The 27411-nt window shown below is 33.7% G+C and overlaps 3 protein-coding genes across 3 annotated transcripts; 1 reads left to right on the top strand and 2 right to left on the bottom strand.

Moving 5' to 3' along the window:
* Positions 1 to 25632, bottom strand: LOC120340424 (transducin beta-like protein 3). Its single transcript, XM_039408673.2, has 20 exons — positions 25496 to 25632; positions 25105 to 25252; positions 24132 to 24324; positions 23125 to 23296; positions 22171 to 22507; positions 21335 to 21490; positions 20891 to 21091; positions 20210 to 20316; positions 7119 to 7254; positions 6488 to 6559; positions 5839 to 5997; positions 5241 to 5311; positions 4834 to 4990; positions 4305 to 4363; positions 3600 to 3703; positions 3329 to 3400; positions 2494 to 2652; positions 1359 to 1446; positions 651 to 918; positions 1 to 309 (listed from the first exon to the last, which is right to left on the bottom strand). Exons 1-20 carry the CDS (start codon positions 25534 to 25536, stop codon positions 274 to 276), a joined length of 2736 nt encoding a protein of 911 aa, XP_039264607.2. The 5' UTR covers positions 25537 to 25632; the 3' UTR covers positions 1 to 273.
* LOC120340426 (actin-binding protein WASF2-like) lies at positions 14680 to 20173 on the top strand. The gene is made up of 5 exons (XM_039408675.2): positions 14680 to 15106; positions 15426 to 15652; positions 16219 to 16439; positions 16872 to 17080; positions 18926 to 20173. Exons 1-5 carry the CDS (start codon positions 14762 to 14764, stop codon positions 19004 to 19006), a joined length of 1083 nt encoding a protein of 360 aa, XP_039264609.2. The 5' UTR covers positions 14680 to 14761; the 3' UTR covers positions 19007 to 20173.
* On the bottom strand, positions 25610 to 26636 carry LOC144431904 (H/ACA ribonucleoprotein complex subunit 3-like). Its single transcript, XM_078119659.1, has one exon. It carries the CDS (start codon positions 26517 to 26519, stop codon positions 26325 to 26327), a length of 195 nt encoding a protein of 64 aa, XP_077975785.1. The 5' UTR covers positions 26520 to 26636; the 3' UTR covers positions 25610 to 26324.
* Between the last annotated feature and the right edge of the window lie 775 nt (positions 26637 to 27411).

Raw genomic sequence — 27411 nt, 5'->3', positions numbered from 1 at the left:
TTCTGTTGTATAGTAAATATTATTCAACTCTCACTAGGAAAATACTATCTCTATATTTCCATAACAAAACATTGGCTGCGTAGTCAATTCTACTCATGAGATTGGCCATTAGGTGAGAGATTGAAGGCAGAAAACCACTGTTATGTTACATTGAGATTTTTCAGCATCACTATTCTTATGCACGTTTAGATGCTACAAAGCAAAATTGTGTCAGATTCATTTTGTTTATTTTACATTAAATATCATCACAAAAGCAGATAAATGATTTTCTCGTCATGATGAAGCAGTTTTTGTGGAAGGATTCCTTATCTGTTAAAAAAAATAAATTTTGTTAAGTCTGATGTGATGAATACAGTAACTCAACTTCCTCTGCGCATATTTATACTTTGAGAACAAGCTCAGAGAGAGTTTATTTTTTAAAAATAAAAGATGGTGATTGGATAAGAAATCTTGAACGAGGATACGGAATTTTTATCCAAAACACAACAGTAAAAATTGTTTAACTGTTTGAAATTGATGGCTGGACGTGACCTATATATCAGTGTGCTATAATGTGTAATCTATTCACATTGGCATGAGTCTAAAACATCGGTTTACATTGGCATGAGCATCCATTAGTAGGCACAATTTTGAGATTTTATTATACTAACTTTTTTGCCTTTTTTTGCACTTCTAAGTCTCATTCTTTTTGGTGAAATAATTGGAATAATTTCTTGTTTATCTTCTTCTTCAGTCTCACTCTTATCTCCAATTCCATCATCTTTATTATCAGGCTTTCTTATCCTTTTTTGTGGTTTTTGAACGATTGAATCAGCAACTGCTTTTAAAGGATGAATATGGGTCGAAGATTGATTCGCTTCTTTCAGAGTCTTATTTAGTTCTGCGTTGGTTTCAGTGATCTCGTTCGTGTCAGGCAGACTAAAAATTAAAATTTTGTTAGTGGACCACGATATTGTTTTAATTTAAGAGTTTTAAGATTAAAAGTTTCACAAAAAGTGACGACTTAAATAACAGATGAAGCTGTATGCAATCATCAGATGATGACAGTCATATAAATTCAATTACAAATTAAATTTTTTTTAATATCCTAAGAGAGAGAATAACTGATGATATGGCTCATTCATATCACGATATGACTACCATACCACCCAGGTAGTAAGTAGTCTGATCCATCTTAACTAATAATCTAACACCACAAAGGTAACTCGCTACCCTAATGTCAAGTAAATTTTCACTCTGGAATGAAGAGATATTATAATTTGAAACAAGATAAGCCAAAAAATAAACAAATGAAAGAACAAATGAACAACTTAGAAAATGAAATACTTTAATGAATAACAATATTCACCGAGTATTACCTGACTGGTTTTAACTTCATAATTTGCCAGATATAATCAACAAATGTTGTTTGTTGCATAAGACGAGACATTCTTTGATAATGACGTTCTGTTAAATATTTGAAGGTTATTTGAGTTATGTCATTAAATTATTATTTTATTTATATATGGCGTTCCTTCATGTCTTACGCTCCAAGCAAGGCCATTGGTATCCAACGACATTTAAGGAGCTATTATTATTATTGGATAGACTGAGATCTTTCTGGTTCGAAATTGCCTACCCAATTTGGTACACACTGGGTGAGGTGGTGGGAGTCGGATTTAATCAGGATGTGAATGTCTGATTACTTTACCAGACACTTGTAATTATTCTGCCGGTGCTCCAGAAGTATTTGCACCAAGATGGCGCACAACCTGAACCCTGAACTGGAACAACTACTATGTTCAGGTTGTGCGCCATCTTGATGCACATACTTCTGGAGGTCCATTTTGCCATTACTTATTTTCACTTAGTGATTATTACGGTATTTGTTTACATGTTTGTGTGAAGGTGCTGCTTTGGTGATAGGGAAACAAAGTTTGCAACAAGCTCATGGACCTGTAAATGTGTATCTGCTTTGAGGCAAATAAACTTCTCACATGAGATGGGTAACCTGCGATGCCATCTTCAACACAGTGGAGTCTAAGGCTGTATATTGGCTATTCTTTCAATTAATTATGTTGGAAAACTATTGGCAATCAAATTGACCAAAATCTTGAACATTTAAAATTCAAACTTCGTCACAGATGGGAAACACAACAGAAAACTTCATATGGCATCATAAACTGACTGCACAGAAAATACAAGAGTACCAAATAAGGAATAATTCGTTATGATGAATACATTAAATTGCAAACCTGGAATGAATCCAGTTTACTATTCAAGATTGTAATTTTTCAAACAAAAATCATTGAAATTAGAAAATCAATAAATATTTGCTTATTCATAGTCTCAGTGGCTTTTAGCACACGACTTTGCGAAGGGACCAGTCTCTTTTTCTCCTGAGGAAGTACGTGTGACCTTGCTTAGGGCAAATTTTCTTACCCAAAATGCTGGTAGTTGCATGGCTAATAATATGTGTAAGTCATTACTGTGTATGGTAATAGTAATAATAACCTGTGTATGGTAATAGTGCTTCAATTGCTGTCTGTGCATTAGAGAATTCCATTAATTCATGAGGATGCGTTTGCCGCAAAATTAGGTTCAATACTTTCTGAGCCTCGTGGCAGTTCCTTGAATTCGTGTTCCAGCTCATTACAAATTTAAGAAGGGTATCTAAGGAGATTGAATATCGAGTTAGTAAACTTATCAAAACTGTACTGGTTACCTTGTATCTCAATTAAATACACTATTTGCATTGTGCATGCTTTGTATTTTCCTGTGGTCATAGCGAGCTCAGAGTAAAAATGGTGTGGGCACAATGGCAGTGTGCGGTGGTTTGCAAGTGCCACGGCTTATAAGTGTGTCATTTTAGATTCTCAGTGCTGCGAAATATTTTGGATCATATGTAAGCATTTGTTTTCAGACTTAAGTACTTTATTTTGTAGTAAGGATAGGATTTACATATTTATCCCGAGGGAGAGGAAATGATATGGCAAACCACGGCCTCTCGACCGGTTACCATTCTATGTCAGGTATGGGATCAGTTAGTTATTTATTTCGGAAGCATGGACTTGATAGTAAGTGGGACAAGATCTTTTCATTTTCTTGTGAGTGTTCCGCAAGAATCCCGGGTCTTGTAGTGACAGCACCATTGGCATAACATTTACACTCTCAAGTTTAAAACGACCGTATGTCCACCACCTTCCCAAGGGTGTAAAAAAAACTAGGCAGCCACTGCCTGAACCCAGGGATTCCAGTGCTTTCAAAAATAGAAGCTTCTTATCAATCAGAATTGCTTGTACAGAGACTTCAAAGTTAAAATCAGAATGAAAAGGTCAATGTAGCATACCTTTTTGATCAGGTCTGAGTTTTGAAATAGTTGCTTCTAATACTTCATCACCATTTGCCTCCCATCTGATTTCTATAATAGAAAGTCACAATATTAGGTTTAATTTTCACAGTATATTTCCGATCTATAATTATTAGGAAGCTTTGATTAATAAATTTAATTAATAAATTTAATAAAAGAAAGAAATTTGGGCGGCCATAGTAGTTAAGAACTTTCTTATTATGGCTGGACAATATGATAACACAAACATCTATCTAGATGAAAAGATTACCTTTTAAAACTTTTAGCGCTGTGAAAGGTTGTTCCAATGTTATTGCCAGTCTGAAAGCTTTTGCGAACCTCTTCTCATGGACAAGATTATTCAGCTCTTGTTGTCTGAAGTAAGGCAAAGGGATTGATATCAAATAAATTAATGGGTTTAAAGGTGATAATGTAACAAATGTCTTGTGAATTAATAAAATAAAATTTTTTTAATAGTTATAATATTTGATGATAATTGATGGGACTGCATGATTTTGAAACTATAATTCATTCAAAGATGTCCAAACACGGAAAACACAATAAATCTGTACAGTCATGAGTCAAAAGGCATGTTTTCTTTGGAGTTGTGGTCAACTTAAATTTCACGATTTCTGGAGTAGGAATTTTAAATTCACTCGAGTTAGGAGTTGGAACTTTTAATAGTGATGAGCACAATCAAAATTTTCTACAGAATCACAACCATAAAAATTGATGAAGCATTTTGATCATTCTATTAAAGTAGGTTCGCATTTGCAAGTTTTTATTATCAACATTTGTGTTTTGGGTGTGTTTGAAAGAGTCTATTGAAAATTTTTACAACCCTTCGATCAAACAGGCATATCTGACAAAAATTTAGTTCAAGGTAGCTTTATTACTACAAGATTATGAGTGCGAGGTATTTTTATCACAAAGGTGCGAGCCGTGTGATTGGCTTATGATTGGAACAAAAGCAAACCTTAATATTGTTGTTTCTTCAGTGACTTTCAGTTCTTCACGTTCTTTCTGTGTAATGTCCTGCGTTACAAACATGTAAATGAGTCAGATGAGTGTGAGCGCTTAAAAACTGCAAATTTAAGCAAAAAAATGTGGTATTCCCGAAGTATGTGAACCAAGATGACGGACACTGGAACATAGTCAGTGTACCAGGTTAGGATTGTGCCATAATTTGATTCCAATTTTCCTGATTTTAGTTCCATTACGAGTTCGCGGACTAGCCTAGTGACTCCTGTAGTATTTGTACCTGAAATTATGGTCTAACCCTAACCTGGTACACACACTACGTTCCGGTGTCAGCCATCTTGGTTCACATACATCGGGACTCGGGAGTAACAAAAATGTTAATGCAGCAAAAATTTTCAGAATCATTACAACACCTAATCACGAGTCGTTCTGAAAAAAGTCGGATAAAATGCAGTATGATCGATGCAAGTAGAGATCTGAGATCAGTTTCTGATTAACTGGGAAAGTAAATATGATATACAAACCTCCCATTGTATGATCTTGGAATCTGCAGCACCAGACAGTACAATGTTATCTCCAGAATTAACAGTCAATCCCCAAACTTTATCATCGTGTTCATCAAATGTTTTAACACATTCTGAACTTTTGATATTCCATAATTTGATCAGACCGTTTGAGCCACTGTTGAATGAAATTGATTCGATTAGAAGGTCGGAATATTTCATCTATTGAATAGTGATGTAAGGATATGAAAAGTCATAGTCTCACTGTGACGCATATTGGAATAATTTAATGACGGGTATGTAGACTCAACAGTCAACCCAATAAATTTTGAACATCAATATCGACAATTTTACATTACAAAGTCATTTTCACTATTTGAATTACCATTCGGAGGTATTTGTAGAAAAAAAAATGCACAAAATCTCACCTAGACACTATTTGCGAGCCTTTCGAGATGAATAGAAGTTTCAGTACAGAACAGTCATGGCCTTCAAATGTCTGCAAATCAATATAGAAGACGATGGAGGTAACAACGGTCATCAGTAGCTAAACAACTACATAATTTCCTATCTATGAAATAACTCAAATGCATTAGTTTAGCTTTGTTTGATAAGAACAATTGGTATAATTCATGATTCTTCTTCCCATATAACCTTGACAGTGTTGATATCTTCATAATACAGTACCAGGTTAAGGTCAGGCCATAATTTTATTCCAATTATCCTTATTTTAGTTCTATTACCCAGTTTGGGGGCTGTTTGTGTTAGCCAAGTGAATATACCCCCGTCCCTCGGTTTCAGTTCTTTTACACAACTTGATGTAGATGAACAAAATTACTTTCCTCCATATTGGTACACACACTTCTGGAGCACCCATTATTGGGCATTTGCGACACCGTGCTTTGCTTTAAAAAAGCCCACACAATCTTGTTTTGAGCAAAGATGTAAAAATATAAAAATGCATTATAAGATGGTGGCATAATTTCTGTAAGACTGGCTTATTATAAGTATGATAATATAGGATACCTTTAGACATGTGAAGTCTGATAAAGCCCATAGTTTCAATGTTCCATCTGCTGATGACGTACCAAGAACCTGATCTGTTGAAGAAAACTGTGTGCTCCATATCCCCCTCTTGTGACCATGGAATGTTCCAAGTTGAAGACCATCAGCTACATTCCATAGCTGTAAAAAATTTCAGAATGTTTGTTGTGAATTTAACTTTGGACAAGAATATGAAATTCCTATTATTGAAAACATACCATGTCTCAATATGACACAGCCTATCCAATTTGCAAAAATATGTGATCAAATTCAATAACTGATTATAAAATAAGTTAACATATAATCATTCAAAGTATATAATATAGCAAACAAAGCCTTTTTTGAAATTACTCAATTAAACAAAACCTTTAAAGCCCAGCACATTAATAAAAGTACTTTACCTAACCATTCAACTTAATTGGCATTACACATCTAGAGTTTCTCTTTGCAGGTCAAAAACTGGGGCCCAATCCCCATGACCACCAACTTCACCCATGCTATAATAACTTGGGTAGGCAATGCTGAACCTTTTTTTTCAAAATATTGCTGGTTTTTACCTAGCAATGACAGCTTGTGCAGAGCTTTGTTTGGAGCAAAGGGTATATAAATATGTTATATGAAAAAAACTCACTTTTGCAGTTTTATCCTGTGATCCAGTCGCAACTAATTTATCATTTGGAGAAACAGAGACTGAATTGATATCCTGAAAAAAGTATGAGCAATGTGACATAATGCTGATCGAAGGAAATTACAAGAGCATTGTCAAATAGAAATATTGTGAAACAAATCTTGACTCACTTTTATAGGCTGCTTGAAGTCTGAATTAGTATCTCAAATTAGTGTAGACCAATTTTTGATTTCGGAAAAAAATGAAACATGGTTTCCGGAATTTAAATTTGCAATTCATAATGTAAAGCAACCACATAACAGGGATTTCGAATTAACTTGTCAGATTAACTTGTAAAAAATCAAATATCAAAACTATTTTTTTGTGAATTAGAAAGTGTTGAAACAATGAAAATTGAAATTGCTCAAAGATCACAATTATATGATCATATTTATAAGGCTGGAAGGTGGCAAAGTGACTAAAGCAATTTCGTAATTATAAAAAGCAGTAATAATAAAAAATCCTTGATTCACAAACAATTTGACTTAAAATTTAGTTCAACTTAAAATTTAGATACTCCAATATGATAATTTGTGACATCTTCCACAATATAAAACTCAAGAATGATTACAAAATTTGAACACACAAAACCTACTTTATCATGAGCCTTTATGGAGTGTTTTGATTTCAGACTAGTAAGTTGCTTCCCATCCTCATCCACTGTTTCCAAAATTGCCCAGATTTTCAATGTTTGGTCTTGACTTCCAGAAACAACAAAGTTTTGCTTGATTCTGAAAATATAACGAAGCAAAGCATGATACCCATTATCCACTATATATTCAAAACTTGGTAGGTCTAGTAGTTACCATCAGTCGTCACATATAGCTAACAATTTATAGGTGTGCAAAAAATCAGTAGCATTGAAACATTCTAGTTTAAAAAGGATTGGTATAATCAGTGACCGTAAGTCTATATTTTTACAGAATAAAGAATGCCAAGAAAACAAATGCCATATTGATAGGATGCTGCCTTTTCAATGATATCTCTATACCCAGAACTGCTCATAAATAGTTTCTATGATGTGTCTAATAACTTTGATATGAGCATGCTTATTATTAAACATAGTTACAGACTGGTTATTTAGCAACCATAAATCAATCCATATAACAATTCACAACTATGCTCTGACAGTATCATATTCATTAGCAAACAAATAACTAGGCTTGAAACAAAACTGGTGTTATCAGAGAATTCAGCTTAGTCAATGATTTATCTTTTATTGAGCAATTCAAGTTTGTGTGCTGGCTATAGAATCTAGTAGTAATACTTCATAAGTTTGTGACAGAACATTAACAACAGTATCTTCAGTATAGAAAGTTTTCTCAAACAGACAATTTGCCGAAGAATGGAAGAATTTAGATATCAGAAAAGATGAACTTTTGCTATCACTGATGAACGAGCAAAGAAAATCTATAAATTAGCACATTGCTGTAAGTTGACAGATTAAAAATTGTGGTGCTCCAGAAGTATGCACACCATGATGTCGCACAATCTGAATCCTAACTGGTACACAATACACACATACTATGTTCAGGTTGTGCGCCATCTTGGAGCGCATACTTCAGGAGGTACAAAAATTGTTTATCTGCAGCTTATGTGATGTACGCATTTTCAATGAAGTAGATTTTTAATACAACATTTTTTGTACCGTGGAAGGCTCTGCTAAGCTACTGTGCTTTGGAAATCTTTTCGTTTCGGCATTGCTTACCCAATTCATTCCTTGAGTGAGATAGTAGGCATGGGATTTGAACCAGGGATTTCATTTTAACCTTCGATCCTATCATAGTTAACACTTTAACAATTATACTCTCGAGTCCACTGATATTAAGTAAAACATACAATAAACCAATTCATAATCGATTGTTCCAGTCTTAACAAACAATGATGAGCTAAATTCATCAGACAAAATATACAATAATTCCCATTAATCAAACAGGCAATAAAATGTCAGCATGATTTATTTTGTCAAAATTTGACTATCTATCATAATCACGTGAATTTCGCGACACAACACAGTAGACACGTGATGTAAGAAAGATAAATTCGGAAGACAGATCAATACAACAAACAGTGATAAATCAAGCAAACCACGGTTTCTTGAGAAATTTTTGACTCACATACGAGGGAAGGGAAGCGTAATGACCTCACTTCCTGTCTTTAGATACAAAAGTACGAGAGATTTCCTGAGAATGTCATACCATAGTATCAACTAACAGACAACACAGGTATGAAGTATAATAGGAAATGTATTAATAGGATGTTATAGTTTCACTTCAATTGTAGACAAATTCATTTAAGCAAAATATAACTTAGTGACAATGAGAAAATTTGTAAAATTACTTGTTTCGATAGGTTATGCAGAAACTAGCATTTTCTATCTGTTTATGCAAATACTCAGAAATCTTCATTCAAGTATCAAGACAGATTGCATTCCAAAAGTCATTATATCTTCGGCACTGCAATGCTACAGATGTTTGAACTGCTAAGTCTTAATAAGTTACGAAATCTTGAGTGTCTGCTTTTATAATTAGAATGTTGATAGAAATCGATACAAAATTAATAAGAATATTTTAAGATGAAGAAGTCTGTGTTGAGGGTTCTTTCAGAGATTTAATAAAATGAGAGGTGAAGCAGTTTGGAATTGAAGAAAATTCCAAAAAATGATTCAGAAAAACCCTCAGTTAAAAAATAGATGGGAATCAAAAACTCTGAATAAAAAGTAGAAAGCAGTAAATTGAGAACAGAAATCTAGTTAGATTCAGATATTTATTTCCGTTTTGCATGAAAAATTATACAATTAAACAAAAGAAAAAGAATAACAGACATACAACATTTTGACTGCAATTGGCAATGAGTCGCTGAAGACTATGAGGCAGGGGTTCCCAAACTTCATTGGCCGCGGGCCAAATCTGAATCGGAGTCATGTTCGCGGGCCGGAAGAGTGTAGCGCCCGAAAGTGCGTGACATGTCTAAGCTATTATGGTTCATAACTAAATTACTGCCCTATGTAATCATAATACCGGTACGAATAACTCAGAAAACGCTTTAATCGAATTGTTACGATAAACTCGTGCTTAAAGTGTAATAATGGCGTAACACTTGGCGCTATCTAGTATGCAAAAAGGTGAAACAAAATCGGTTGCACACTATTTCACTCAAGCTCGGCGGGCCATTTTAAATCGTTACGCGGGCCGGATTAGGCCCGCGGGCCGCGGTTTGGGAACCCCTGCTATAAAGTCATTGTGTCAGCTAAACCAAAACTGCTGTGTTCAATAGTCAAATTACCAGTACTTAAACATGTTTTTTAACGTTAGGTCGAATACTGTAAGAGAAAATTGTTTTCGTTCCACGATGCTAAGCTGTTTAAGAGATTTTATTTATTTTTGTTCTCCCACTATACACTTGGTTGGTACATTTTAATATTGTGATAAGGAAAACAGAGGAAATGTAGGTTAAAATATACACTAACATGTTTGTAGCGATAACAAATTAAAAATGAGAGAGTGATTTATCGCGTTATTGTTGTACCTGTATTCCTAAATTGAGTTGTGAGATACTTCTTAGAGCACTCATCTGGGCTCCACAAGGTCCCATTCGTGGTGACTACATTAATCTAAAGTAGATTTACTGCCATTTGTTAATTCTTCGAATATAATGCATTCATTTTTCGTATGTTGGAATTGCATTTTGAAACCTGTCATGGCAGATAAAATAACAGATGGAAAACTCGTTAAAAGCAGAGTGTGGGAGTCGACGGAGTGTTGAGTCTTTGGAAAGAGGCATGGATCAGGAAAGTTTGATAACCACAGTTAGAACAACAGAAAGTGTGGTTGTGCATAGAATCCAATATAATTAGAAATTTTGCTGTTTGAAGACCTGATTTTTAGAATTATAAATATTTAAAATTATTTTTTCCCAAAGAATTTGCCATTTTCAAGGTGAAATGGCCTACATTTGTGCATGTATTTTAATTTCGCTTAGATTAATCAAAATCAAATTACGGTAATCAATTTCAAAATAAATTTAAATATTAATTAAATTATCTAGTGAGCTTCCCCAAAAGAGCTTTCAAATTGATAAGTATTTCACTGATATTGTAAACTTAGAAATATTTCATAGATTTGTGAGGCATCTATGATCTTACGCTCAAAAGCGTGTAGTGACTCGTTCTTATGCAAGCAGCACGAGTATGGAACAATTTCCTGTGACGTTTAACCAGTAGGAAAGCTTGTAATAGCATAGTAAAATGAATAATATTCTCGTAATAGAATAAATTTTCTAGACTAGATATTAATAGTATATTGTGATGGACATAATAAGACTGAGCTTAAGTAGTTATTGTGGCAATGAAAAGCTGTATATGGATTATTTTGGTATTTGGAAAGTTTTGTAATTATATTCAAAATTCCAATACCTAATTATATTAATATCTATGTAATGATATTTATGTACTAATTTTACTAAATGATAAAATTCGACAGAAACTGTACTTTTGATTACCTGATAACTCAAAAAAAAAAACGTAATGTTGAATTTTAATCAATTTAACAACCGTACTTTGCAATCTTACACTTACAGGCGCGAATGAATTTACATTTGTGCATTTTCCATTCATAATAAATGTTGAATTTTGATAAAATGAAATTCATATTTATAAATGCGAGTATGTAAACCAATTTATATTCATTCGTTTTCTACCGTATAAACAGCATTGAAATTCTCTTTAATTGCAATCTAAGATCGAAACAACAGTCTGCTTTCATGAGGTTACTATAAAAGATGACAACGAAACCAATATGTTTCAAGATTAATGTTATATAAATAGAAAGTAGATGTGCACGGTAACACAAGTTGGGAGAACGGTCATGATGCAATGCATGGAAACACTGATATAGAACATAATGCATGAATACAATAACGCTAACTAGTAGTAGGTGTGGTGTGTCATGACTAAATCGACCGTTGAATTTAACAATTGGAAAGCAGTGCGAGGCTTTGGAAAAGGAGAATTTATTTTAAAGCAATAACTGTGGCAGCCATGAAATGCTATTCTAGGTTCAGTCGCAGAGTGGACTAAACTTTAGCACGATATTTAAAACTGCAGAAAAAAAAATTTAACGTCATAATGAAAATAAAGAAATCTATGAAATCGGGAAGGGATTTTTTGGATTGGATACGTCAGTATTTCCCAATAGAGGAGGAATCCCTCACCAGAGAATTTAATTGTTTTTGAGGGAAGAAAATGTAACTTTGTGTTTGTGAGTAGTATCATTTATATTCTTAACTTATCTAGTATTATAGTAGTACATCTTAATACACACTTGAAAATATATTTGAATATACAAAGGCCAGATATTTAGTTGCTAGAACCACTGGGATATGTGTATGTCTGAATAGTTCGGTATTCTGTATAGGCAAAAATTTGAAATCTTGGTTAAATCAAATTCTTAGGCAAAGATTAAGTGAAGTAAGTCAGTGCATTAAACTTTGTCAAAAGCAGATTGGGTAGTTTTGAGTTGTTTCTAGTTGGAAATAGGCATTATGATGTCACAACTTAAAGAGGGGGTTATCCAATAGTGGCACAATCACTATGTCATTGAGTAATGTAAAATATGTATATGTTGTTTGCATACAGTGGCGTATCTAGGGTGTGGCAAATATGGCCTGTGCCATTGGGCGCTGTTTGAACAGGGGCGCAAAAACGACGAAAAGTATTATTAATCATACAAAGTTTCAATAGAATAATTTCAATTGGAAATAACATAAACTCTTGTTTTTACTCAAATAATAACGTACAAGTTTCTCAATTCAATAATATTCATTTTAAATTGTCGAACAATTAGCCTATCAAGGGGGCGTATTTTTAAACTTCGCCATGGGCGCTATTTCACGTAGATACGCCACTGCTTGCATAGAATAGAAAAAATTTGCATTTTATTACACTTCTGCAATCGCTTGGCTTTCTGCTGGACTAACTTCCTTATACATATTTAAGTTAAGATAACCATTATGTACTGTTATATACTAATTAGGCTGGTTCATGAACAGTAGGCTATAATGAAAGTGATTCAAGAATTATGCTGCACGCTAACAGATATATTATTGTAACGTTTCGTCTGACCGAGGTCAGACTTCCTCTGACATGCATAATTGAACTACAACGAGATCTGATTTGGTCAGACGAAACATTACACAATATTTTGTGTTAGTGTGTTGCAAGACTCTTGAATCACTTTCATAAAACGAGCATAATCAGTACATAACAGTGCACAGTAGAGGTTATTGATACAAAATTGACAACAAATCTTGATGCAACTATTTAATTGCAAAATTTATCAAACTTTTTCAGTGAATTGTTGGGAGAAAATTTTAGTTGTCTGTTTTATTCAATCCTATTTGACTGGCTTTTCATTGTTATTAACTCACTTTATAATCTAATTGATTATATCACTGCTACAAGTGGCATGTAAGTGTAAATATTACTGATGTATTGCTGATATTACCGATGATTTCACTAACTTCAGTTTCAATTTCAAAAGTGCAATGTTCGGAAAATGCTAATCATAAGACAAGGTTTCATAATTGTATTGGAATATAACAACAAAAAAGCTTCAAACATGGGAGAATTTCAATGTTCTGGTTAAATATATACATAGTGTTCGTAAAGTCCTGTATTCAATTAGGTTCAAAGAACTTTCACATGTTTCAGGCCTATAAAGGTGTATTAAATAAAAAATAAAAAACTTGAATAAAATAAAACAAACCTGATTAATATACATTTACAACTATCTTCATAACAAAAATGTAATTCTAACTTTAGAAACACATGCATATTCAAAAATCCATTAACTAATATTAAACTTGTTTAGTAATGCCAACTTAGTACAAATCTGGATAATCCAGCTTTTGTGACTTGTAGTTGATTAACTATATATCGTAGTAGGTTCAAGCAAGATTCATTTAAAGAGGTCAGAAGGCGGACTAATCAAGAAAAAAACCGCCAACGTACAAAACAATGAGTACATATGAAGCCTTAATGGCAATATGTATGAATTCTTTATAATGTTAATAAAGGATCATGTGTGATACGGAAAAGAATTAGGTTTTTCTTCTCAGTATGAGTTCAATAAGGAAATTGTTAGCGCACAATAACGAAATTGAGAGTCCAACTGTGCAACGACTCGAGTGGCTTGCATGAAATCTTATTATGCATTTGATCAATGAAAGGTTGGGGTATGAATACTTTTACAGGTTTTTAATATCGTCAATCTGAACACAAGTATGACGTGAAAAGTTACTTTCTATGAACAATGTATACAGTGTTACAGAAGCAACAGTGGAAAACAATAGGCCCCGTGCCAAAACTAAATTTAACCGCAATCTCAACAAATTCCTTGAGCTATTTTTAGCTAAAACATCAAAATTTGGTTTCAGTTTGGTTGTGGCAGCATCAGGCGGGCCAGATTGAATTACCCAACGGGCAGGATTTGTCCCACAGGCCGTAATTTGCCCATGTCTGGTTTAGATTGATGATTATGTATGGCTATGGGATGTAGTAGGGTTGGGTTGACAGATTAAACCTTGCTATGATTAATAAATCAGGTTGTTTGAGTGTGAAATAGTCTAGTTTCTTTCATTCAGACAATCACAGAATAGGAGTAGTGAGCAACTATGAAGAGCCTTTCAAGCATTGTGAGTTTGTGATATAAGTGGGATTATTGTTGGATTGTTGGCAGACAGAAAAGTTAGGTAAGTCACTAACTGGTCTGAGAATGTTGGTGTTGAACATTGCAGAAATTGGGTGCAAGCCCAAGCTTGATATCTTCAAAATTTAGATTTATACTCAGGCCTACAAGGAATAAAAAATTATTACAATATGCCACATATTCATAATGTTAGCTCTGAACAAGGCCCTATACAAGCAGCCACTGACTTATTACAATGTGCAAAAAGAAGGACGACCCACACACCATTCATTCTCTGTGACAGTGTTGCACAATTTGAATCAAAATGTTAGACAGTAAAGTATTTCTTCTGATTATCTTATGGTTCCATATTATCATTCTTATTGGTTGCAATTTTCAAATGAAAACTACACATTTTTGAAATATTTTAATTATATACTTGCATTGTCTGTTTTTAATCTGTGCAAATTTCACAAAACTTTCTTCCAGAAGCAATACTAATACTGTTATATACAAAAAAAATATTTGAAACAGAAATTCTTTGTTTATCAAAATGCCATTTCCAAGGCATTTAGTTGAACCAAAACACCTTTGCCAAGGATTACAAAGAAAGGGACAAAATGAACGAGTAACTTTACATGAATATAGTAACTTGATTCTAGCCAACTTCATCAGACAGCTTGCTACACTCTCTGGTCAAGTAGACCAAATATTCGGGACACTATTAAATGAAAGCGCAAATTTAACTACGCGTTTGAAGGACGTAAAATCTCGTTTGGATAATGTTGAACAAAAAGTTAATGAACTGGATTCACTTAAAGAAGAAGTTGGTGTAGCTTTTGGAAGAGATAAAAGAGTTGTTTATAAGTTAATAACCGAACGAGGAAGGTTTTATCAGGTGAGTTGACTTATCATAATTATATAGGCCTAATACAGATGCAACTAAAAAAATATTTTTTCTGTGGCTTCATAAACAACCAAAGAAAGACAAATTGTATGGTTTGGTGAAAGAGTTAACAGTGGACCCAGTTTTAGAAAACCTGGTTAATAAAGTAATACAACCAAACAACAGATTGATGAAATTTTTGATTGATGAATGAAGATTTTTTATTAAAAAGTCATATACAATAGGCCATTGCTTTTGCATTATCCCAATCAAATTGCAATAAATATTGTTAAAACTGATTCAACATACATATTTTGTGTCTAATTCGCAGTCTGACCAGAACATGGAAACTGGATTATTTATGCAAAATGGGCAACCCATTGAAGTAACTACTTTACGAGAAACAGCCGAAGCATTGCCTAAGTTACATGAACTTGATAAATTTCGAACTGATAATAAACAAGGCAGTAAAATCTATTCGAATCCGGACTTATTTTTCATGGCATGGCAAGATTCATTGCAACAGATGATAGCTGAGCAACAAAATAAATCAGACATGTGAGTAAATTTTTCGAAAATAATTCAAAATCTGGGGTTAAAATCCATTGCCTACCACTTCACTCAGGATGCAATCAATTGGGTAGGTATTGTGGAACCGGAATGATCCAACCTCTTTCACAAACATAGCTTCTTACCAAGCAGAAGCTGTATGTACAGATGGAAAAGCACTGTACAAAAAAGCAATAGTTAAATAGGCTACCATTAGAATTTTTACCGATTTATTGGAACAATTTTACAACTATAGTAAAATCATTCTTGCAGATGCCCAAATTCCAACAGAAACATAAGAATTTCGTTTGATTTCTGATTGTATGCAGTTGATTGTTCCTGCCATAACCGATTATAAGCTCTACAAAGAATTTGAAATTACGATTAAAATAGCAATGGAAGCATGCAAAACTCCCAGACTTCACCGCCCCAGCTAAGCACAGTGGCTAACAGCTACCTACCGGTAATTTTTATTTGAATGGAAAATTCTAGACAATAAATACCCATGGGGCAAGAGAATTCAGAATCTTCTCAAAGTCACATGACAGATACTCTAAACACCATATACACTACAGGAAAGCCAAGCGAACAGTGCGACAAACAAAATTACGAAGAGTGAAGCGAGCAAAAGCAAGTCGGATAATTAACGCTCAAAAGTTGAAGATGGGAGTCGAATTCATCCCACAAGAGAAGAATCCAACAGAAGAGGAAGATGAGTATTTTACTGATGAAGAATGGTCAAGCAGTGAGGATGAAAGAGAATGCGACGATAAAATTGTGAATGGAAATGTACCAGGTGAGAAGAAAAGAGACAAAATAAAAAGGCCCAAAAAACAGAACCCAGGATGTTCATAACTTATTCTAAAGAGAACATAACGTTTGTGCAAAGATTACTGAATCTTTTGGGTACAATCATAAACTCAATTTGGGTACAATCATGTTAGAGTGATAAACAAATTTCCTCCATTTTCATGAAAATATTTGAGAAATTTATGGGTTCTGTATCTTGGTTTACTCTGTAGAGTAGAATGTAATGTAAGTTGTCCCTTAATAACCATCAATATTTCATCCTAAAAAACTAAAAATCTCGAAATATGAGCTTTCATAGTGTATTTTTAGATAATTTTCACTACTGGCACTAATCATTAGTACCTTTATAATATAATTCTTGGCATTGAAAAACTTACATACAGCATTGTTATTTATTGTTTCTTTATAATTTTTTGAGGTGGAACAAGCAATTTGGAAATACCACCATCGAACCAAACAAATTTCCTGCCACCACCCCCGACTCCCCCTTCGATAATGAATGGAGAATCAGCAAGCAGAGAGTATAACTTTGAAGATATTGACATACCAGCTCCAGATGAAAACTTTCCTCCACCGATTTCACTCGACTCTTTGAAAATTAATGGAGATTTTCCGCCCCCTATGCAAGTATGTATGAAATTTGTCTTGAAGCTTTTATTAAAAAACAACACATTAGGATAATTATTAACGAGCATAATTTGCCGTTGGAGTAACCACTTAAAGTTAATCCCATAGTATGTGTACCACATTAGGGTTAGGCCATAATTTTATTCCGATTTTCCTTATTTTCAGTTCTATTACGATTTCAAGGACTTTCTGTGTTAGCCAAGTGAATATATCCACTGGCCATAGGTTTCAGTCCTTTTACACAACTTACTGAATGTGAAATAGACAAACAAAATTAGCTACCTCCATATTGGTACACACACTTCTAGAGCGCCCACTGAAGTGCTTGAAGGAAACTATATCGAGGACCAGCGATTAACTTTCTAGTAGAAACAAAAGCATTGTGACAAAACTGAAACTGAGCAATGGTGAGGGCATAATTACACAAAAAATATGTCGCAACTGACATGTGGCTTACTCATTACTCTTCAGAACATTTTTGTAAAATATTTGCAGTAACAAATAACAATCAAGGTAGTGCTATGTATATAAGTAAAATAGTATTGAAGTTGCTGAAGGACTAGGTTGTAAAATACAGTGAAAATGCGAGTGTAACTGATTAAATTTATTTACGTTCAATTGTTCCTCACTAAAGTGCAGAAGTTTGCATGTATTATTTATTCATAGTTGATTTCCCTATTTTTTTTTTTAAGTGTCCATAATTCTATTTTTCTGTATTGAAAACAAAATTAACAATTTGACCATTATTCACGTGCATGCTATTGCTTTTATTGCCAGTTGAAATATTCTCGTTTGGAGAAGTTTGAACTCGGTCAGATAAAACGTTACATGAATACATTTGTGTTAGTGTGCAGCAACTCACAGAAAATTATTGTTATTGCAAATAGGGAGAAATAAAACTAAAGCTGGCAATGTTTCAAGACTTAGCCCGACCAATATTGATATTACTCTTATGTGACATTATCGATATAACACTGTTAAAAGCACAAGCGCTTTATAATATTAAAACCTCATTATAGTGAGTCATGTGCAGCTTATTATTACAGCTCAATCTAAACTAGTACAACATGAATATGCTATTACTCATGCTGGCATTAAACAGCCTTATCCATATGAGAGTATTTATCTTATTCTAAGAGTCCATACTTCTTTTAAAAACTGAAAGGTTGCAACTAGCATCAAGATGGTACCACGTATGGCAGGCAAAAGTATAGCAAAAAGTGTTAGCTAAAAATATTATTGATATAGTTACGAAAAAACAAAATCCAAAATACCCTTCAATTTGAATTTCAATATTTAACTTATAAATAGGGTTACTACTGGTATGAATTCATTCAAACATGATTTTAAATTTGAATTTTATTTTTCATCTGGTTAAGTTAAACAATATTCTACAAATGTCAAGAATTGCAGTTAAATAATTCATAAAGAAATTCAGGTTTTGTGTTAATTTCAAGTTTCTATCAATTTTTAGGATCAATAATGCCCATTTTCAATCTTTTCTTGCACTTGCATCTTCTTCCAAAATAATATATTTCAAACGTTAATGACACTCGACTTTGTGAAAATCTCTCTTTTTTGTTCGCCTACTTTACATGAAGTTGTGTAAAGAAACGGAAGCCTATGGGCAGGAGGTATATTCACTTGGCTAACACAGACAGTCCCTGAACTTGTAATAGAACTAAAATAAGGAAAGCCAGAATAAAATTATGGCCTAACCCTAACCTGGTACACACACTACAGGAGTACAGAAAGAGCATACATAGTTGCAAACATAATCTGTCTAATAAACTACAGCTACAATCAATAAATAGTACGACTAATTCAAAAATCTTCTCTTCTCAGGACTACTCTGGCATATCAGCAGACTATGATATACAAACTGCATTGAATTCAATGAAATCAGTACAATGGGGAAATACATGATACATCAAAAGCAGACTACAATGCAGACTCAGCATAGTTAAAAATGGCTAAGAGGTCAAAGATCAAAGTCATCTCGATCAAACTATACAATAGTAGAAAATATAATTTAATATTGCTTGCCATGGGAAGAAGTATTTTATTAAGAAGATATCTGGAAGAAGTGACACCCGTGTAACTGAATTCAGGGAACACTATGAAGAAAACAATCCAATCATATAAGAGAAAACCCTGAAAATTTTCAAAAATTTTATTGACAGTATACAATTGCCACTATTCGAGGGAAAAGAAGAGCTTGGAAGTTGGAATGCTTGGAACCCATCAATATATTGAAAATAAAAAAAATTTCAGTCTAACAAGAGTATGTGGGAAAACACAATGTGAGGAAACACTCGTAATACCAAGCCAACAAGTTTTGGGATTGCTACAAACCATTCCTCAATCCATGACTCATAACTTGCAAACATATTTCAATCCATGATCGTGCAAGTATCATGCAACTTTAATGAAACTTGGATTCAGCATTTCAATATTGAACAATTTAGTTGCCTATTTATCATTTTTATTTGAAATATTTTGCAACTACTTAATAAAATTTATAAACTATATATTACTTTGCTTCGAACTAATTCATATTAAAAAATAAACTCAATAATCTGAACGGATGAAGACCTGCATTCAACTTTTCGATGTGGTCAAGGTACTAGGATATTATGTATTAACTGTAAGTATTTTCTTGTTGTCTGTTTCCCAACTTGGATCTGTATGTGACCATTGTCACAGTGATACTTGATAAGATAGTATTATAAGAGTGGCATAAACTATTTCTAAGAAATAGCATGTGTATTAGTAAGCTTGTATAAGATCATGGTCTAACTTATTCAGACCTAAACAAGATATAACTGGAAGTCAAAATACTTGTTCTTTCAGGTTATTATAAAAAAGTCATCTTGATGTGACAAGTCATATTGTTACATTCCTACATTATCTCGATTCTATTACAGAAACTTGCCCAACAATTATCATGATCTTCATAATTGCTGTTTTATTGCTTGGAGATAAGTCTCCTGTGTTTCAGAATGAATTTGTAAGACTCCAACTCCAACCAGTAGATGAGGTGAAAGCCTATCTTGTTGGTTGTTAATAACAGAATTTCCCATTGCCTTTAGTGTCAGGCTTAAACACCACAGCAAGTTTATTTCCTACCTTGAACAAGCGACTGTGTTGACAGCATGAGCATGTCCTCTTCCTACTGCAATACAGGTTGTTTTAAAAGTTTCTGGATTCATCCTCCACAAACGGATTGAGTTGTCCTGAAAAAATCATTGATAACTGAAAAATACAAGCATTAGGGATAACATTTGTTTGGATTTCATAATGTTGACAAGATGTATGTGAAAGTGTTGATGAACCAATGCTGGCACCTAGTGGTACAATGACACATTGTTAAAGATACACACTGTGAAACTAAACTAACTTCGTATTTTGAAAACGCGATAATCTGCAAAACGTATTTTGTAGCAAGCAACTAACTTATCATAACTGATATATATTCCGTTAAGTTTTATTTAACAAAGTTGTATTACACACCTCCTAATAATGAAAAAAAATATCTGGCCATAATTTGAATTTAATTCTGATAATTTAATCCTAAATGGAGTCTACCCAAAACGTTATCATAAAACCCATGCGAGAGAAGCTTTGGCTCCTAATATAACTGCCATGTTCTTTGGGTCTCTTATTTAATTTTAGTTCCGACAGATACCGTATATATAAATTTTCCATTAAGTTGACATATCCAGACAAAATGAGGAATGTTCGTCAAATCCAAAAACTGTTCAAAATTTTTCACTACATCTCAGAGCATCTATACATATAATCTTGTACCTTTGATCCGCTTGCAAGGATCAAACCATCTTTAAACACATCAAGGCATAGAACAGTGTCTCGATGTCCAGATAGTAGTTGGCAAGAAGATGTTTTTCGATCGAAAACTTTTACAAGAGGACTGTTAGTTGCAACGACAATATGACTGTCTGATGGACCAAAGAACCGAACATCTAAAACTTCATCGTTATAACCAACGAGCTAAAGAAGAATAGTAGCAAAAATCAGTAGTTTCTTGTAAATTAGTACGAATTTTCCTTTTGATCGATGGCTTAAAAAAAAATGTTTGAGTGATATTCTTATAAAATACTTAAAAAATATCATCAAGAATATTTGCAGAGCTAGTGCTATATAGTTTTAACAGAAGGCATCTCAGTTTGGCTCTAATTAATGCTCAACTATTATATTGAACCTGTCTAAAACATCTCTACTCAACAGACTTACATGTCTATCTTCAACAAAACCGTCATCGTAATTAAAAATGTTGATATTATGATCGAAAGTCACGGTTGCATATTTTTCAATATTTTCAAGATAAAGAAGATCAACAATGGCTCCATGTTCTGAGTCTGATTTAGTCTCTTCTGTTTCAGTTAAACGCTAAAAACAGAGTATGCGAAGTTAGGAGCAAGAAAGGGCACAAAGATATAATATACTTAAATGCATGGCCACCTGAGCATATACACATTACTATAACTGCTTGTGCAGGGCCACAAAGTAAAAGGCCTGTCTATATCTTCACATCGTTCGGAAAAATTTCGAAGCCGATAGATTATTTGAATAGTTTTGAAATTTAAATTCTTGATTTTACGAATAATTCAGGAAAGGGCTATTTTTATTTGAAAAAATTTCATTTCGATCAATTGATATCTCAGAGTTCGACCCAGAAGCTCTTGATTCAATTTCTGAACAATGTTAAAATAAAAAAGCACTTCTAAATCACTGAATCTCAACATTTCTGAACTTCAAGGACAAATTCAAATAAAACATTCGCAATACTATCTGGTATTTGTAGCTTATTGTTAGCTAGTTATTTTTAAGGTGTGGCGCGAGACTCGATCAATTCTAAAAAGGGAAGGGCCTCAACAAAAAAGGTTTGAGAACCAATGTTTTAGAATGTATTCAGAATAGGCCTAGTAGATCAATTGGCTTGGAGAGAAGGGTAGATAGAGGTAGAAGACAGATAAAATATTATTAATTGAACAATAAATATGCTTATTAAACGCTACACTTAGAACTACTATCCAACCCAGAGGTATCACCTTGAATTACATATTTACCTTTTGTGTGTATATACATTTCCCGGTTGATAAATTCCAAACTCTCAAATTTCCACTACTTCCAGCAGTTAAAACATGCGAAGATTCATCGGAAATTGCAGTCTTTATAAGTTTAGTAATATGTTGGTTTGGCAAAACTAATAATCCTTCAATAGTCTCATATACAGGGATTGTTTTATTTGGTTCGACAGTGTTTTTGTCTTTACATTGCGACAAGTCCCAGACACACAACACACTGTCTCTTCCTCCACTTATTAAAGATATTTGAGATTCAGTTTTTGTAATGAATGAAAGTGATGTAACTGCACTAACATGTCCATTCAGCATACAAATGCATCTGAAAACAGAGAACTAGTTAATAAAAACTGAAACATGAAAATTAAGAATAAGTGCAATCTTTGGCAATGTTGCCATATCAGATGAAATATCTCGGGATAACCCTCTGCGCACCACATCATGCAGAACTGGAGAGATTTCCAGCTTTTTAAAAAAAAAATTACATTTATATCAATGGAAGCTTGTTCAGAGCGTTATTCATAGCGAACGATGTGAAAGTATAATACGATGCTGTAATTCTTCTACTGTAAAGTCTCAGTAGCTTCTGTACCAGTGGTCGTACCAACTTCTCTAGTCGACGGGCCAGATGTTAGAAAATGAAGTTCCCAGCAGGCCGGATTATAACATGAATAGTATTCAATATCTTAATCACATATTTATTAACTAATGCAAGAAAGAAAATTATAAATCGTGTTTAAATTGAAAATTAAACTAGAAAAAAATAGAGACCAAAAAACTCATAATGAATTTATCATAATGTACTAAAAGTGTAATAATGTAATATCATAATGTACTGATGTACAGTCAGCGGGCTGGTCAAAATCTCGTCGCGGCCCATGCCCACCCCTGCACAAGACTCATCAAACAAAGTATCACCAAATGAATAAAAGATCATACCTGCTCGTGTGTAGATTCCATATTCTAATAACATAATCATTAGACGCAGAAAACAATTGTAAATCGTGTGGATGGAATTTCACAACTGATATTACACCTTGGGATCCTCTCAGATTATGAGTGCAATACTGATGCAACATATCCCATATTTTAATGGTACTATCACTGCTTCCTAAATAATGAATAAGAGAATAGCTAATTACATGTTGATATTTAGATATTTCAGTAGATTTAGATTCAGAGTATGTGGATAAAGGTGCAGCGTGAAAACGTACATAGTGTGGACAAAAATATTATCCAAACATAAAACCATTATTAATCAAGCCAAACTCACACTCATGTATAAAGCGAATTTTGTGATTAGGATTGCACAAAATAAATCTAATTTCAGATTGCATTTGAAATGTGCTTCATCCATCGCTTTGACCAATTGAATTTAGGAAATTGCCAATTTGTGCATTTCAGTTTTAAATTCGTTCTCCATTTTTTTTGAATTCAAAAATATTTCAACTTCTCATTAAACTGATGAATTTGATTTTGATAAAGTTTGCCAATGTAAAATTTACTTTGCAAAACTTCTTTCAAGTAGAGAGCAAACTATATATTGCATTGCTAAATTTCCTTTGAAATGTAAACGAGAATATCGGTAGGAGACCGAAGACTTATCAATCGAAACTACGGTTTCGATTCATGACTCTATAGTGACACCGTGTGTCCCATCACTAATTAATTAATAACTCGCTAATTTTATGACATAATTCATCCAAAATCAATAGGCTTCTGGTCCGAGATATGATGAATGCTAATGCAAAATTTGGAGCAGATTCAACCACGCATTCGTGAGATATCGTGTGCGTCTAACAGACAAACAGACAGACAGAAAAACAGACAAATAGGTATCAACATGCTTACCGATCTAAAGATCGATAAGTAACAATTTTGGGAGTTTTTTATGAGCTGTATTATCAAATCTTTTTATTTGACTACAATTACTTCTGTGCTCATACCTGTGGCAAGGAGTGTAGATGTCGCATCAAAATCCATGCACAGAATTGGTGAAGTATGAATTGCTTTCCATGTTCTCACACATTTTGCCACCTCATTCTCAATTTTCCATTCTTTCAGTAACAAAGATCTTGTGGCAGAAACAATGATGTTATTATCTGGACTAGATAAAATACAAGTGACATCATCTCCCTCCTGGTAAAAAACATAAAAATTTGAAAAATAGAAAAGCAGATTAAAACCAAGTCTATAGCAGTCAGTGGAGTCGGATTTAGGGGGGCAGAGTCCAATATGGATAACCCATTAGTCGCGGATCAGAATTTTCAAACTTTCAATGGCGATAAAAGAAGAAGTTTTCAAAGTAACTAAAACAGTGTTATCAAATGGGGCCTATAAAAGACAGCTTGTGTATACAAAGGCTTCCATATAAAATTTGATATTCTCGGAGTTTGGATTAGCTAAAAATTCACACCCAGCCCCGACTCCAAACGACGAGATATTGAAAAATGACTCCCGAAATGACAAATCATTTGAATCCAACTTTAGCCACATATTAGAAGAAATTTCAACTCTCCAGCTTCGAACTTAATTTTGTTAAAAGACACAATGCCGTACACGTTCCTTCTTAAAGTGCCCATTGAGACTGCTTAGTTAACTCAATGCAATTTGAGTTTTCCTAAAAATTTGTATCTCAATTATCATCATTAATAAGGGTCTAAAATGGGACTTGGACTCAAAAAAATTAGAATGTCAACTCATGTTCAATATCAAGAAAAATAAATAAGATGAACTCAAACTCCACAGATCTGGGTATGATAGTGATTATGAATTTGCTTGTTCACAATGATATAGGATTAATCATCATTCAGAAACCTGTCGAGTTTTTTCAGTTCGACCTCTCCAACATTATATTGCTGAAACAATGATAGTCTTTCATTTTTATTCATATTTAAATTGAACAAAAATCACCCCAACCTGAGACAAACTGTGTTTTACTTCTCCAGTTTCAATATTAATGACTTTGACAGAATCTCCACATGAACATAACAATGTTTTACCATCATTATGACAAACTACTGATCCTCCAGTGTAAAATGGCTCCCATTTATGCTTCACTGCAAAGCTAAAAAATAACAGAACAATTTAGTTATTAGAAAGTAGGAAATGAATAATGACATCGCGGGTTACACATTTCGGGTTCATATACCATGCCCACCACCTAACCCAAGGTGCAATAGATTGGGTGGGCAAGCAAAACTAGAAAGAGAACAATCTTTAAACACCTAAATTATGGACCATTAGTTGATAATAAAGTACAATTTTGCATGTTTTAAATCATTTTTTAAATAAGAGGAAAAAAACTTACTTTGTTTTGAGAAGCAGTTTTCCAGACAACTTTGAGTCCATTTTCAATGTCAGACACAAAAATCAAAATACAGGATAGGAAATTGATTCGCAATATTAAATAGATTTGAATGTGTCTATGGAAAAATGCATTCAGAAGATTATATGATTGAAATTTCAAGTAGTTAGCACATTACACCACTCTACACAAACAGCATGCTCATTGGTGCGAGTAGGCCTATAAGTCACAAATAAAAATAATTCCGAAAGAAAGATGGTCAGCCATTATTCACCACTTTACAAATCAATAAAGTACAAAAGATATTCAGTTAAACTCAAAGAATTGATCTCGTAGTTTCCATACACAAGTGGCTTGTCTAGAAATCTTTTCTGAATGAAAAATATCCAGCATTAACCCAGCATATGTTGTAAGCAAATATTTAATGAAAGGTGAATAAAAATGCTGCAATATCTGAATATATAATCACACAAATAAAGCAACAATTAAAATCTACTAAATTAAACACAAATTGGGAAGCCGAAAAAATGGCATTACTGGGGTTTAAAAGCATTGTGATAAAGAAGGGATATTTGATCTATCAATAAAACACACCACATGGTTATAGTGAAACATCCTTTTTCAGTGTTTGAGTGAAACTTTGAATATTAAAAGATTATAATTTCCGTTTCTGTGATGGTAAGTCAGCAAGACACATTGACAAGTAAAGTTCATTCTGATTTCTCAACACTGTAACATGCACACATAAAGCTTTTTGGTTGTCCCGATAAAAGTAGTGAAATTGTTAGTTGAGCTTTTACTATCCTACATATTCCGTTTTAAAAATGTTCTTTCACATCGCAGGCTTTGGTTGTTGGGTTAATAATAGTCCGAAACGTCTCTTGCAGGCGATTCTTTGTTTCGAAAACTTGTCATCTGGAGAAAACCTTGCCGGATGAGCAGACTGGGTTGGCGAACCATCAGGAGCGACCTTTTTCATGGTGTAAACTCGTTTACCATTATCGTCCAAATAATATTGCAGAAACATCTTTCTATTCACGGTAAAACGATAATGCTGAAAGATTGATTTCGGTAGCTTGAATGAACAGACAATAATCAGCAGAGCAAATTTTCAACAAGTCAAAGGGAATTTCCCCACAGCACACACGTGTTTTATGTCTCTGTCACTAGTAGACGCTGTTGCAAATTTTTGAGTCCGGCCCGGTTGCCGGTATCGGGCCTGCGCTACCAGTTGGGTAAATCAACTTATTTAGTTGAAACCAAAAAGCATAAAATGATAAATATTATAGGGCTATGCTGTTAAAAATACGATAGAATCAAACGGGAAATTTGAAGATCCAATCATAGCCGAGTAACGGCAAACCAAAATGTTCATTTATTCGACTCTAACTTTTTATATGTAAATACGTTTTGTTTTGTTTTCTGGTTGGCGTGTTTGGAGAAGGCCCTCTCTTCACGTTAATATTTTCATAAAGTTATAATCCTTTTTTCAATTGCCACTACAACTCAATATTTTCGTACGCTTTTAATCACTATTGCTGTATTCTCATCTCAACTCTCCGCTCAACCATTAATGATGGAACGATACTATTTTTACTCACTCTGGGATTTAGATTTCGTGAAAACACTTGGCATGCGCAGCCCACGGAACAGGGGTTGAAACCTGTGCGTTTGGGCGATTATAATCTCGGTATCAAGGACAATAAAAAATTTTTGGACGAATGACGGTCACTCGACTTTGAAGTCCCATTTTGTCGTGAGAGACAAGTGAAAATAGAGAACTAGCTTGGAGACAGCGTGTCCATGACTGGCACAGTTCTAGAAAAATTCGCCGTAGGAAATCTCGCCGCAAGAGCGTTTTGCTGTAAAACAAGTATTTGTGATAAAAAGTTAGGTTTTTGAAGTACTTTTTCATTTAA

The sequence above is a fragment of the Styela clava genome, chromosome 14 (assembly GCF_964204865.1).
Source record: "Styela clava chromosome 14, kaStyClav1.hap1.2, whole genome shotgun sequence".
Lineage (NCBI taxonomy): Eukaryota > Metazoa > Chordata > Ascidiacea > Stolidobranchia > Styelidae > Styela > Styela clava.
Note: the sequence above shows the minus strand (reverse complement) of the source record. Positions and strands in the feature narration are given on the sequence as shown.

What these genes read in the sequence shown, in the direction of transcription:
- LOC120340426 (XM_039408675.2), top strand. Translation starts at nt 14,762, where the DNA reads ATGCCATTTCCAAGGCATTTAGTTGAACCAAAACACCTTTGCCAAGGA. An exon ending in TGTGAATGGAAATGTACCAG is followed by an intron (nt 16,440 to 16,871) that starts GTGAGAAGAAAA and finishes TAATTTTTTGAG; the next exon opens with GTGGAACAAGCAATTTGGAA. An exon ending in ATTTTCCGCCCCCTATGCAA is followed by an intron (nt 17,081 to 18,925) that starts GTATGTATGAAA and finishes TTCTCTTCTCAG; the next exon opens with GACTACTCTGGCATATCAGC.
- LOC120340424 (XM_039408673.2), bottom strand. Translation starts at nt 25,536, where the DNA reads ATGGACTCAAAGTTGTCTGGAAAACTGCTTCTCAAAACAAA. An exon ending in AACACAGTCGCTTGTTCAAG is followed by an intron (nt 7,255 to 20,209) that starts GTAGGAAATAAA and finishes TTATATTTTCAG; the next exon opens with AATCAAGCAAAACTTTGTTG. An exon ending in CCATAAAGGCTCATGATAAA is followed by an intron (nt 6,560 to 7,118) that starts GTAGGTTTTGTG and finishes TACTTTTTTCAG; the next exon opens with GATATCAATTCAGTCTCTGT.
- LOC144431904 (XM_078119659.1), bottom strand. Translation starts at nt 26,519, where the DNA reads ATGTTTCTGCAATATTATTTGGACGATAATGGTAAACGAGTTTACACC.